Source organism: Caloenas nicobarica, chromosome 4 (assembly GCF_036013445.1).
Source record: "Caloenas nicobarica isolate bCalNic1 chromosome 4, bCalNic1.hap1, whole genome shotgun sequence".
Classification (NCBI taxonomy): Eukaryota; Metazoa; Chordata; class Aves; order Columbiformes; family Columbidae; genus Caloenas; species Caloenas nicobarica.
In genome coordinates this window covers 59488707-59503900 of record NC_088248.1, presented here as the reverse complement: position 1 = coordinate 59503900, position 15194 = coordinate 59488707, and the positions used below count along the sequence as shown (strand labels likewise).

At 34.8% G+C, this 15194-nt stretch overlaps 1 protein-coding gene across 1 annotated transcript in view; it reads left to right on the top strand.

Moving 5' to 3' along the window:
- TBC1D19 (TBC1 domain family member 19) overlaps positions 1-15194 on the top strand; it is a 51235-nt gene that overhangs the window by 19026 nt on the left and 17015 nt on the right. Inside the window, exons 5-11 of the mRNA XM_065633878.1 lie at positions 2373-2447; positions 3412-3475; positions 4490-4536; positions 6675-6785; positions 7628-7700; positions 8504-8542; positions 11115-11227. Coding sequence (XP_065489950.1) covers positions 2373-2447; positions 3412-3475; positions 4490-4536; positions 6675-6785; positions 7628-7700; positions 8504-8542; positions 11115-11227 — 522 coding nt within the window. The remainder of the gene's footprint in view (positions 1-2372; positions 2448-3411; positions 3476-4489; positions 4537-6674; positions 6786-7627; positions 7701-8503; positions 8543-11114; positions 11228-15194) is intronic.

The window sequence follows — 15194 nt, the reverse complement described above, 5'->3', positions numbered from 1 at the left end:
CCCTGCCTGTCCCTTCTGAATAGCCTGTGGCTATCCACCGTGACACACTAGTCACAGGATTCGTCCCACCAGGTTTCTGTAATGGCAGTTATATCATATCTCTGGGACCAGGCTAAGGCTTCTATTTCATCTTGCTTTTTCCTCATGCTGCGTGCATTAGTGTAGAAGAACTTCAAGTGCTGTTGATTGTGCCCTTCACCTCATGGCACGGTCTGAGAAATCTCGCTGCCAAGCATCTCCTCAAGCTTTGGTGTGCCATCCCACTGCTCATCACTGACTGGCCTGGTACTGTCACCTTTCTCCTTCCAATCTTAGTTTAAAGCCCTATCAATCAGCATTGCCTAGCCCCTGAGCAAACATCCTTTTCCCCTTCCGTGAGACGTGACGTGAGCAACATGTTTTCTTAGCGTTAAATTTCTTCATGAAATTAGTGGAATCATCTTGGAAAATGTATTTTTCCCATCAATTAAATGAATTTACAAACTCTGCCACCGGATTTATTCCAGTTGAGGACACTGCTTTCTGTTTCTGCTCACTGGAGGTGACTCTGCCATCCTGGGGAGAGGGGAGGGTGTTTGGCTTGGAGAGGCTGTGTAGTCCCCACTTCTGTTTTGACTTGGTTGCTTTTATTTGGACATATTTTACTGGGCAGAGTCTTAAAGGCTGAATTATGGCACAGTCTATGAGTATCTGGAAGTGATTTATTACTTACATGTTGTATCCTCAACCACATAAGCGGGTTGATGTTTGTACTGGCAGTTGTCAGTCATACCAAGAGTATCGACTTCCATCACTCCTTGGAATAAGCTGGTTCTTGGTCTTGCAAAGCTGCCATCTGCCTCCTCTCTGCTTCTTCTGTAGCTTTTATATCTTGGAGCACATCCATGCTTTTTTTTTTTTTTGGCCTTCTTTCCCCTACCCCTCTTAATTTTTATCTTGGTGATTTCACTTTCTGGTTTAAACTGCTACTAAGACCTCTGTATTTTCTCTTTATTTCCACTTTCTTATCCTATATGGCTTAGTAGTGTTTGTGCTCTCTCACTTGTCATTTCTTCTAGCAACAAAACTACACTTCTTAGCAAAATAGGGTACTGTAAATGCTCTGCACAACCCCTCCACAAGAGAATAGCTGGTTTGTGGCATGACATTGTGTAACTGCAGCATTTGGAAGGCATTTGAATACAATAATACAGTTAAATAAAAATATTATACAGAACATTATTGAAAATACTGCCATTTGGAAAACATTCCTTACAGTCAAAACTCAAATTATTTGAAGGGATGACATGATCATGAGAATAAATTTCTGGTGAAAGATAGCTGTTTCACTTGATGGAGAAAGTCATGAGAGGATCTTGTAAATGGAAGCGATTATAGACAAGATACAAGTTGTTTTTTTTTTTTTAACAGCACATTTGGACATCTGCCTTTCCCTTCATTTGCTTCCTGTCTAATAAGCTTCAGCTTCTTTTGGTTGGAACTTTGAGGAACAAGGGAATAGACAGTCACTAACTGTTGTAGAATTTGTGTCTAGAGCAAATTACAAGTAATAAATAGAACTAAATGACATTAAGAGGAGTCTTTGCATTTATTTGATCAAGGCCTGATTCATCATCCACAGAAAACTAAATTAAATATAAAACCCACCAGTGCTGCTGTAATCACAGAAGCGTAATCCTAAATCAGTTGACAAGGAAGTCAGTACTAGTTGGCATTAACTTCAGAGGAATTATCCATGGATTAGGCACCATATGGTAAGTTCGAAGTCTAATGCAATAGTGGGAAGAATCTGATTGCTCTTTAAGCTGTCCACTTGCTACTGAGGCATTGTCTACTTCTGTTTTTCTCTTCAATTAGGGAACTATTTCCTGAGCAATATTTTAGAAGAACTATTTTTTTGAGCATAGCAGAATTACAAATTTCTAACTTTTTAACTTCTGAGAACTTCTAAGAAACACCTTTTGTGGGGAAAGACTTGCACTCTCTTTAGGTCACAAAGTGGAGAAGGCATTCTCTGGACACAGTTGATTGCCCTGCATGTAATAATTTGAAAAATTTGTTAAATGTTGATAAGGAAGCTTGATCATTAGACATATGTCAAAAATCAGTACTTGTGAAATATACGCTTTTTGGTCATCTGAAATGTAAACAACTCATTTTTCTGGTTCTTTATTGTGATATAAATGATGCGATCTCTCTGCTTTGTTTCACTTAAGCATGTAAATGTACCTTTAACATTTTTGCAAATGTTTGTCAGTGACCCTTGCTGTCCTTTCTTATATATGACTTTAAAAAGCTGCTTGTTATTATATGATAAATGCAATTGGAGGAAAAAGAAATTCCATATAATTTATTTTTTTTGTGCGTTTTAGGGAAACTGGGAGAAGCGAATTCTGAAAAGTCTAAACAGCATGTGCACAGAACTCGGTATCCCACTAGCGCAGAAGGTAATGTATTATTAACTCTCCGTTGCCAAACATACATTTCTGGACATTAAACCTCATCTTGCACACTTGTAATGTTTATTTTGCACTTGGTTATCAAGAGCTGCAAGGCCACTATCTAAATAATTTTAATACAGAATAATTTTCAGGGATAGTGGAAATGTATGCGTCAGCTCAACTTGGGAGATGAAGTCTATAGGTAGATTTTCCTCTTTGCTGTTGCAGTAATTATCCTCTTGAGGGAGCAGCATGTTGGAAAGCTAATTACTATGTTCATTGCTCTTAATAGAGCATTTTTGTGTGCAGACTCAGCTGTGTAACTTCTAGCTGTATAGACTGTGCACTATATAGATACACTGTGTGCTGGAGAAAGCCACAGTTGAACTGGTCCTCTAGGAGAGAGAGATGCTGGTACATTGCTAATTTTGTCATTAATTCTGCTCTCTTTTGTTTTGTTTTGTTTTTTATTAATTTAGAGGCTTTAATTTTAAAGATCATGGAATTGGGGAATAATGTTAGAATGTTTTGGATTTTATCTTTCTCCTGTTGTATGTCTATGAAAGGTAGCAGAACCACTGTAGTTCATCATATGAGATAAAGGATGCAGCTGTGTTTGCTTTTCATAACTGTGCCAGGGACAGGGATTTGATGACAAAGTCCAACAGCTCTATGGAATGAGCAGTAAATCTTCAGTAATATGAAAACAACTACTAAATAACCTAAAATTCATTAGTGAATGCATAGAACTATTTAATGGGCTCCTTTTTTCCTTGAATTGGAACTTGAACTTTCTACAATCAAATCTGCCTTCAGGCTGGGGATAATTTGTAAGCAAAATAAGTTTGTGTTGCTATTGCAATCTATTTTTTAAAGTGTTTTTAAAGTGTTACATTAATTTATGTATTTGAAATAGGCATGTTTTAACTCATTCTGTCAAAAATAAGAGTTACTTTCTTGTGCCTTTCAGAGGCCTGTAAATGAACAGAAAGAACTGCTTAATAAATGGAATGAAATGGGAACTGATGAGCCAGGTAAGGTCCACTAAATTTATGTGCATTACATTTCTGTACATAGAAAAATAGCATATAGATCTTATTTATCAGTCACAGACTGATGTAATCAATTCAAAGTAAACTTATTTCAGTCTTTTTTTCTCATTGGTAATGTGTCGTCATGCATAAAGAAATATATATTCATTTCATTGTTATTTTGTTTCAAGTTATTGTAACTGTGAGTTACCACAGAGAGGTTATAGTATAATACTTCTCATTCCAGGGCTTTAGAGATTCACACAGCTAGGGCACAGCTCCTCTTAGTGTAAGCTCAAGCTAATAGAAAGAAAATGTTCAGAACTATGGATAATTAAGCTCAGGTGTTTTATTAACAAAGGGTAAAACTAACACTTGCACAGAATAGTCAGTCATATTATCCTTTGGGAGAGCAAGGCTAACGGCCTTGTTAGTTCATATCCAAGTTCCTTAAAAGAAATGATTTTGCAGAAGTACTAGTTTGTAATGCAGTACCACCTCTGCAATGGCAAATACTTTTCATGAATTGCTTATGACTAGTCCCTATTTTTTTTTTACTTGACAGCAGTATATTTAATTCAACAATCTATGCAGTTACAAAAACAAAACAAAAACCAAACAAACCACAAACAAACAAAACAAAACCAACAACAACCACCACCACCAAAACCACCAATCAGCCAACCAAAACAACAACACCAAAAAGAAAAAAACAAACACTTTCGAATATCCTGTCTCTTCCATGTCTAAGAATGGTTCAATCTAAAGACTTATGTGGAATAAGTAAAAACTTCCTGTGACTACTGTTCATGTACTTGGGGTTTACAAAACTGGGGCACTAACAGTAGCATAATCTCGGAGAACGTGTGGTGGTTGTAGCCATGGTGCCTGTGATGTTATTTTCGTCTTTGCTTTAGTATGTTGTTGAAATTGCTTGATTGTGTTACAGGTATGGCAAAACTGCATTTTTTTTTCATCTCTTGGTTTTAACATGGAATCATTGAAATCTTATTTCAGATCTAAGTCTCTTCCGGCCTGTTTATGCTCCTAAAGATTTTCTCGAGGTAAGTATTCATGAAACAATGACTCAGCCATTGGCTTGCATCCATTATAGTCTTTTATGTGAAGTGGGAAAAACAATTGCTAAGTGTATTTCAAACAGCTTGTCCTTTATAGCAAGTGAAAATTGGCACGTTTGTGATGACTCCGTATTTTATTTACAAAATGCAATCCTATTGTGTCTTTTTTTTAAAACCGCAGTTTTAAAGTGTACTTGTGATAAACTCTTTCTCCAAAGAACAGTTTGGAGCTAACTTTTTTCTCTGAGGGCAATTCTCCAGCTGATTTCATAAATAATTTTACATTTTAAGCTGCAATACATTGAACTGATAAATTGCAATATGTGCATCTGATAGACTGCTTGGTGGTAGACAGCAGATCTGTATACAGTTGAAATTGTAGGTGATCTATGAAAACTGTGAAAAATCAAACATGAAACAGAACTGTGTGGAATTTGGAGGCTTTTGTCTGTAATCAAACCAAACCATTAAAAAAATGGTGACTGCTGAATCTTTAAAGTCAGAAATGACAGTATTACTCCTCATTTTGTATGGTTCAAGCACAGGACATCTTAGTAAAACAGAAGTTTCTTTACCAGCTATGCCAAGAATAGTAAACATTGTTGATGACAATGAACTTAATGGTGACACAGTAGGAGATTTTGGATTAAGATGTGATTGAAAAGAAAATTTTAAAAATCAGTATCTGTATATCCTATGTGTTATACAGGGAAACAAATCATCTAGAGCAGGGTCGTCCAACTCATTTTCACCAGGGGCCACATCAGCCTCACAGTTGCCTTCAACAGGCTGAATGTAATTTTAGGACTGTATAAATGTAATTACTCCTACGTTTATAGTATGACAACAGTGTAGAATTCTAGAATTAAGATGGCCTCCTGATTTACAGAATAAAACTTAGAAGTCTAACACTGAATTATCAGTCAGAATTAATGTATTAATATTGCAGTGTGATTCAGTGCAAGTTTAGTGGAATGTCTTTCGTAGTGGTAGAGGAGATTTACAGTATTTCTGACTTAAATGTAGATTTTTTAATGGTTATGAATTGTGCATGCATTTCTGAATCCAACAATAAACTTTCTGTCCATTTTATTACATTTCTAAAGAGTTCCTCTTGTTCAGTTAGTGATAATAGTATTGGAAATTTGTAAATTATTTTGTTTTCCATCACTGTACTAACAGCCGAGTTGTATATTTAATCTTGAACCTATAAACAAATCCGTCTTCATTTTAGCCTTATCCAGTGACCTTCATGGTCACTCTGTTTTTCTTTTATACTGTTTTCTCTCCAGAGTTTGTGGTTTCTTACATTATCTTTTAATTTACAAGTCTGACAGTGAGGTTATATGGTATTATAATACTTACAAGTCTGACAATAGTAGAGGTAGGATGTTGTGGAAGAATTTAATAAGAGGTGGAAACTCATATTAGAAAGAATCCTTGCCAGCTCAACATTATATCAAAATCTATACCCATGGCATACCAGTATGTAAGAGACTGTAAATTCCTTTACATATCACAGTTACTTATCTTGACATGTTTCCTTGTCCCTTCAATTTTATCCTTACTTTAGGTTTTCGATTCTGTAATTTTTTTTCTCTCCTAAATGAAAGAAGATATTTTGGTGTATTATTATTTAGTAAGACATTATTTTAGCAGCAAATTATGTAGCACTTCAATTGAAAGCTACATAAGATCACCGGTGTAAGAATACAGATAAAAATTCTTTCTGAAAAAGAATACTGAAGAATATCCTGGATATTGTAGCTATTAGAAATATACTCTTGGTGTTTCAATAGCTTTGATGAAGTGAATTTCAGTCAAGACATTACTATATAGCCAGCACTTAATCCCATGTATCAAAAATTACTTCTGCTTTTTTATTTCATAATATGAGCTTACTTTTTGAAGTAGAATATGTTTGCTTCTTTAAAAAAGTGTCTCCTTCTTGATTTTGAAAAGGTTGAGATATAATTTGAAAATTAGGGCCTACAACATATATGATAGTTACAACACATGATTTTATACTGATTGTACGGTTTGGAATACTCATGATGTTAAGAAGAGCTCTGAATGTAAATTTCTGAATTTACACAAGGAATGACAAAGCTACCATTTTTAAGGTATTGATGAACCTTCGAAACCCAAATTATGAAAATGGAGAACAGCTTAGTTTCAGAAATCACCTGGGGCTAATTCAGGTTCCTCTAAAAGTTAAAGATATTCCAGAATTGGTAAGTATATTTTTTCTTACAAGAGTTTTCTGTAAGAATTATTTTGCTTTGCTGATGAATTAGATGCTAAACGATAAGAAGAATATTGGTATCATAAGTTTCTCCTTTTGAAAGTGAAAATCAATCTAAATATGTAGTTAAAACACAGACCATAAGAAGTTTTTATAAAAATAGATTTTAATGAGAAGTAAAACATAAATAGTTATTTATCTGGCAGTAGGAAGGTTTTCATTTTATGCCACACAAGTTTGACTTGTGCCAAAATTACAATACACTTCTGTACATATTATTGACTTACTAATTTTTTTCTGTACAAGAAACTTCAAATATGTAGTTTATCTTAGTTCTACAGTTTTGACGCTGTACAAGATCAGTAACCTGACAGTCAGGTTCTGATTTTCTTTTCAAAGTAATTTTAAATCCCCTTGTAAATGAAAGGAAATGCTTGGGTATTAGTATTATAATTGGAAAATAGGAGATCTCTTCTTGATGCTTCACTGATAAGGCTCTTGAGGATTTTATGCTGGTAGAAAAACTTGCACCTGGGTTGGAAAAGAACTGGGAATTAGAGATCCTTAACCTGATCTTTCATTCACCACCTTATTACATCCAGGTGTTGCTCATAGTTGACATGAAAACTGGGGCCTATAACTAAAACTAGAGTAAGAATTGATGTCAGATTCTTCTCTTTAAAAACCTGAGCACATATTTCATTTGTATGCATTCAAAATAACAATGTTTGGTTTAGAAAATTGTTGCATTAAGCCTTTCAGAAGATATCTCCAGTGATTTTGAGAATTAAACTTTGCTAATTACTGTTTTATGGTTTTGTTTCTTTTCAGAAAGAAGAATTCAGTGAACTGGGCTTAAATATAGGACAGCTGGGTATAGATGATTCAGCACAAGTACCTCCTGGTTAGCTAACACTGCGCTTCAGTCATTTAAATAGAACACTAATGAGCTGACTACTTATTATCAAGTCATCTGTGTATTTTTCCCATAATGAGCCATACATATTTTTTCTGTAGCTGTGATTGTAGTTATTTTCTTAGTGAAATACAGCTAGTAATAGAAAACATTGCAAATATGAAGAGTCAGATTTGGCGAATGTTTAAAATCATCACCTTAAGTTGAAAATATGTTAATTTCAGTGTGTTTGAACACTTCAGGATCTAGAGAACAAAACTGCCTGTCTCCAAAAATACAGAAAACATCAATAAATGCTAAGCCAACTAACAGGCATATTTTATATACAAACATTTTTGAAATAACTGTCTTTGAGAAAAAAATTACAGAAAATATCCAAACATTAATATTCAGTAGCTTAAATAGTGCGTAATTTCTGTTGTTTTTCCATGTATGCATTTAGTCCTGTAGAAACAGGTTTTAGAATGGTCTTCCATATGAAAGTGGAAAACATTGTAGTATCAAGTAATTTTTCTTTTTAAATTGAAACATACCTAATTGAAAGTCTAGGTTCATGCAGTATAGTGCTACTTCAGTGTTTATGTCCTTCAGATAAGAAAAAAATCTGTAGTATTGTTTTTTCTTACTTTCTGAAAAAGAACATCGATGCTGATGCAGGTTAATTTTTAGTGACATTAACAGTAAAAATCAGCTGAATGTAGTGTTGTGTAGTAAAAATATAGAATACATTACTAGCTAGAATATATTTTTTTCTGTTTAATTTTTGCCATTCTTTTCTATTTATTTTCTAGAGTTCTTTGAAAATGAACATGTACATGTTGGACAGAAAGGTATGGATCTGTTTTCATCTGAAATAAACTGTGAGTAGTTAGGAAAGCATATAGTAAATTTCTATCTCAATTACGTATACCTTTTAGAATTTTAATAATTTAGACAGACTAGCGCAAATCAGAGTCACTAATACCATTGAAATTTAGACAGAGACAGTCAGTAATACCATTGTAATTTAGGCAGAGACAGAAAAGCAAGCATTTACAGTCTACCAGTAGCTACCAGATAAACAGTTCTGTAGCGATTTCATTAAAAATTAAATAGGAGGCATACAGACGTAAGATTTTGGTGGCAACTTATTCCACTACAGAATTTCATTTTAAAATCAAAAGACTCTGGACTCCTTTCTCTGCACACACAGTTCTCATTAGTGTAATGGGCTTTACGCCTGTGCGTCAGAACAGAGTCTTTTTAATGGTTATTTGCAATTTCAGGACTTGCTAAGTATTGCAATACTTAGCCACCATGGAAAATTCACTCATTTGTCTCTGTATACTGCTTTTTCTGAAGAAGTTCTGGGGTTTTTTGTAGGTTAAGAAATAACCTACAAAAGAAAGGGAAAGATAAAAGAAATAATAATAATATATTAGCTCAAGTTTGCTTGTAGAAGAAACATACAAGGAATGTTTGGAATCTATCAATATCTGCTCCTTAATGTCTCTTGTGTTACCTGCTAAACATCATCACCATCAAAAAAAAATAGAGAGGATAGCATCCCAAGACTATTTCATCCCATTCTTTTGCTACAGTAACAAAACAGTGACCTTTCTTGCTTGCTTTTCCTTTTGCAATCCTCCTTCTATCCCTCATCATCTGTCTTCTGATCCAAGAGCAACTCATTTCGGTACTGTCCATCTCTCTGTTCTTTTCCTGTTCTTCCAAATAAATTCCCCATCCAGACTTCCTGAGCCAGTCGTTCAACTCCACAATGTAATTCTTACTCCTTGTCTCTTGTCTCTGTAGAGCAGCCTCTGTTACAGAGTTTGTCTTAGTTTTTCCTATATGCAGAGACACAAAATTCTGTAAAAATGTCAGTTAAGAGTCTTGACCATAAACTGAAATCTCAGTTCATTCAGTGGGAATCCAACTGCATGCTCTGTTGGGTGTTGGTCATGACTTTGGTTGCCACTGATGTATTGATTTTGCTTTTATATTAGATGTATTGCCAAGTCCGAGCAATTTTCTTTATTGTATTTAGTAGAACCAATGTTGTATATAGCAAAGCTACTTTTAAATATTATGCATCTCAGTAAGAAACAATAAAGGAAACACTCATGGACACTGAGATGAGTCACAGTCTTTTCTGAAGTTTTGTGGGGAACGTAAGAGTTTTTCATTTTGCCCTCTTCATTTAGGAAAAAGGATTACACACCATCTGTGTTAGAGCTCAGCAGACTGGTCTATTCAGTATTTAAGAAGAGAGGGAAGGAGAGAGGAATCACTTAAATAGATTTATAATTCCAAACCTTATCCTTCCAAGTCACAGATATTGTGAATATCGAGTTTAGTAAAATTTAGAAAAGCAAGCAGTTTCTGAGAGACTTCAGAAAAATCAGAGGATAGGGATTTGTGGAAACTTCTGAGTACGAGCACAACACCTATCTAATGTCTAGGTAATCTCACAGAAGTATTCTCCTGTCTCTCTTTTGTGAAAGACATTTCAGGTATGAGGGTACAGTTAATCACATAACCTTGATAGGAAACAACACTTCTACCAGATAAGGATAGCTAAAGGTAATAGTTTTTCAATTTTGTAGATTTAAATAAGGAATGAGATAATCTGCTTTAAGGTATGTACAATACTGTATTCAGGATGTGACAGGGTAGCCTAAAGCCTCATAGCAATGACACATCTACGCAAACCTGTCAACGGTAGAGTATTTGTTTTATGTCAATCTGAAGAAACAACAAAATCTTTTGAGAAAGTCTTTATCCTCCAGAGTATGTGTACTGATAATGAGAGAACATGACAGTACACTCTGAAATGGAAAAATCTTGCCCCATGGTTATCTGTGAAGATATTCATACAGTTCACACAAAAATAGGGAAGACACAAAAAACCAAAAACCCCCAACAAAACAAACCCAAAAAACCCCACCCCGAAACAAAACAAAAACCCACAAAAAAACCAAAATAAACCAAAACAAAACAAAACCACCAAAAACCCCTCAAACAGAATGAGTGTTGATCTGCTATTTGAACTGGGATATCACTCAGAGTTAAACAGGAGTATTTTGTGGCTATATACAGTTGCTTGTTCTGCTTGATACCAGCCCACTAGCTGCAACTATCCTTGATACAGCCATAGATACATCCTAAGGATACATGCTAAGTGCTATTTTCTGACAGAAGGTAGTACAGCCTTGCTTATTAATATAAATTGCCTTGTTTCCCAGGGAACTGCTTCAAAAATGTGTTGTGGAAACCAGACCTTTTAGATATTTTCCCATTGGCTAATGCTTGTGGCATGATAAACCAGTTTGTAAAGTTAAAAATTAAAGTACTTGATAATTTGATAAACTTTGGAAGTTTTAACCTACATTAATTCATTTCCTGCTTTGTTTCTTACAGTTTTAGCAGAGCAAGATAGTGCTGCAGCTCAACAATATGTTCGTCAGGGATGTCCAACAGCACTCCGAGCTGATCTGTGGGCCCTCATTCTTAATATTTCTAATCAGCCAGAGGTAAGGAGCAAAGTGACAGTAAAATATGAAGACTAGGGGAAAACACAGAAATGCAGCACATATCTTCTAGTGATCTTCCGAAACAGAAATGCTTCATTGAGTTGTCACAGAAACTGATAAACATTTTATGAGAATAGACACAGGCCTGTAAAAAAACTCTGTGCTATGGTTAAGTCTTTTACATTCTTCCCTAATTTTTTAACAGGTAAATGGGCAAAATACTGTAGAAAAAACTACTCAATTCATCTGGCTAGCTCCTGAGGTTTTCCTATATGTTGCTGACTTTTTTGGAAGGAGATGAGAAAAAAGTCCTGGAAAGAAGGCTGACCCTTTCTTATCTTTGCTAAGTTTTAGAAAAAGAAGACATGCTATACCTTTTTCTTGGCTATTTGAATCTGTCATCATATTTCATGTACATGTCTTGTAAATTGCTTTGTATCTTATTGCAGGTACTCTACATATGTACAATCAAAAAGACATAAAAAGGAACTAGTAAGATGTGAATTGTATTCATACTGCCTTGTACAGCACCAGTTTTTCATAGTACCTTATATTTGACTCAGGTACTCAACAATAAGATCTTCTGCAGTATCCGAAGACATGCTAGATTCGTTATATCTAACATAACATAAAAAGTTAAATCCCTGTTTAAATCTTTGCAGAATTGTGAATACTTGGATGCAAGGCTTTCATTGTAGTAACAAATAACATGCATACATGTAAATTTGCTCATAAATGTGAGAATTTTACAGTACCTCATGTCCTTTGAGGATGTAGCCATTTTCTTGTAATACTGGGGCATTTCTTGGTAACTACATAGTACAATCATAAGATCTTGTCCTTAAAAACAAATGTAAGTCTTGTTCATTCACAGCTTATCTAAGGAGTTGAAGTTATTTGGTCTTGTATTAGAATTACTTAATTTATTTCTTTTTGAAAAAATAAAATAGACTTTTATTTCTAGTAAATAAAAGATTGAGTTTTCTGTAGAAGAAAGCTGTTGAAACAATAATGAAATATTGTACATCTTACTTAATATGCTCAACACTAGATTAAATTGAAGTTATTGGGACAGCTCAAATTTTAGAAATCTTTCTCTTGATGAGAGCAGGAATATTAGAGGTGTGAAATTAATGTTGTTGGTTATGTTGCATCTATTTGTATTCTGTTAAATGCTGCATGCTCTAAGAGCATTTTTATCTTAATGTGGAAAACAAAATAATTTAAAAAGGCAGGTATTCTGTTTTGATGACTGAAAGTCAAGATAGTATTTAGAAAAATGATAAAATATTTCATTTTATGTTCATATGAAGCACGAGTTGTTACAGAAATAGTTTTATTAAAATCAACAGCCACATAGACACACATCATCACATAGACAATTTCCAACAGCTACCTTTTTTTAAAGAGGAACAAGATATTTCTGTCTATTAATATATTTGTCAGCCAAACTGTTAGGTCCTTTACAAGTTAACTCTAGTTTATAGTTGGCTTTGATATGTGTTTATACTATGCATGAAGTATGAATATTTTAGACCTTCTCAAAAGGTTAGTCTCTCCTGTGAGGATATTAACTCAAGTTACTGTTAGGTAAGCTAGAAAACAGTACATTAGCTGTTTGATCACAAGTGCTCGTGTTTGTGCCTTTACTGTGTAATGGTAATTCAGCTCCAACTTATTGCAAGGATCCATGTGGACACTGATGTCAGGGCAGCTAATACATTCTCATTGACATATTATTGAAGGTTTGGTAAAGGCAGCATTGTGTGCGTTAGCATCCAATATAGTTGTTTGGAAAATATTATTCAGTAAAACTCAGCCTCTGTATAAAGCTAATATACAGCCAAGCAACGGATGATGCTAGTAATCTAGCATCGTAATCGTAAAAATGATAAACTGTAAACTCTATATGTAGGATTATTTAGAAAAGCATAAACACATTTTGTGGCCATGAATTGTTTGTTAGTTTTCACTTGTAATGGTACATTTTAGAGAAACTGTGTTAAAATAGCATTTTTAAGGTCGCAAAGTCAAACATTTGGAAGCTGAACAGTGTCACAGATAATATTGTCTGTGCAAACAGTCCAATTTGCTGTATATATTTTTATATTTTATTGTATGCTCTTGAATCACAAAATCACAGTTTTTCCTGTGGGATGTCTGCCTTATTGATTACACAAAATGGACGGTGCACACTTACTGACAATCAGTTTATTATTTTTTTCCTTCTGTTTCATGTGTTACCTTATTGTTTATTCACTGCATGCTATTCAAGCAGTGCTTAAAAACCAAATTTGTTCATTATCTTATAGGCTTTTTTCCTCTATTTTTTTTAAGTTAATAGGTTGAAAATCAATCTTAATTCTGCAAATTCCAGCATGCAGAAATTAGTAATGCTTTACTTTACTATAGATTTTACTGAATGTAATATCCTAAGTTAAAAAACTTAATAAATAGTTGGGGTGGTAAGTTCCTAATGGAGCATGATGTAACTCTGTGCCTTATCAGTAGAGTTATTTAGATTAGGATCAGTAGCTGAAGGTGCCCATTGCACCATTCAACCAGCTGAGAAACCAGTAGCAGTAATGGACTGTCATCATCTTTGACTGGAGAAGGATGTATTTTACAAGCATATTTCACAGGTGTCTAGTCAAAGGAGAATAAGTTTTGGATCCTCTTCCAGGATTTACCAGGAGGGACTTTCTTTAGCTGTTTTGTCTGTTATCTCTTCATGTAATCCATTTAGATTTTTATTTTGTACCCGTTTCTGGTACTTCTATTCCAAAATCTACAGCTCACCTAATTAATGCTGGTTGTCGTTCTTTAGGCTTCATCCAATTCCCACAAGGCTTAGTGTCTCCTTTCTAGACCCCCAAATGTCAATCTTTCTTCATATTCCTATTTCTGTGCTTCACTCACTCATTTCTTGTATTAGATTTGAGAGACAAGTGTAGACAATGTAATCAAGTGACAAGGGTAACCTGAAAATGAATCATGACCTGCCTGCGACTCAGCAGTGAGAGTGCAGCTCCTGTGCCAGGGATTTCATGGTGGCCACACGTGGCCTGTGCTAGCACAGAGGCTGCTGAGTAATCCAAACCTTCCTTTCAAAAGAGGTGAATCACCAGATTCTGCTTAAACTAGCTTTGCTGGGTACTGCTGAAAGATCTGCGCTCTCTTGCCTCTGAGCTGCTTTCAGTGCTGCCTTTTCCTTATGCGCTCAGGTCGATACGATATGAGTATTTTGGGCGGAAAGTTTGGCGTGTGGCTTTGTAAAGTCAAGAGAACTGGGCACTGCAATCCTGAAATGTGCTTTGTATCAACTTGGAAAGATGAGTATGTTTGGACGTGCGGTATAAAAAAATACATATTATTTTTGAGAACAGCTCTGGTCTATATAAAAATGCAACACATTTTAAAAAAGTAAAAAGGTTACAAATCTCAAGATTACATTAAGATTTGGCAGACAGAGAAGAAAGGTTGAATCAGATGCAAATGGTAAGATTTTGGTTTTATAAATCAAAACATTTTAGGCTAAGAAACCTACTACATTTTTGGACACTCCTGAAACTCCTGGTAATAGTCAGTTGTCTCATCTGGAGGAAGAAATGCAACCAAAAAGTAATCAAAGAGGACCTGAATCTTTTTTGAAGCCTGAGAGAGGCTCTTAAAAACATTTCTCACTGCGTGAGAAAAACTAATCACTGGGCAAAAGGGTCATGTGGCTTGAAAGCAGATCTGTGACCAATCTTGTTTATGATTTGTGTATAAGGAATACATTTATTAATGAATCACAGCTTCTTGTCTTACTAAGAGGCATGGGCAAGACCTACTTGTGGTCAAGCCATGTCTATAGAACCAGAGGGATTCCCAAGCCCTGTTTTCGTTTTGCATCACAAAAATCACATTTTAAGAGAAAATTAATGACAAGCAATGAGTAAACTATTCCTGGAATGGTTATGATTGG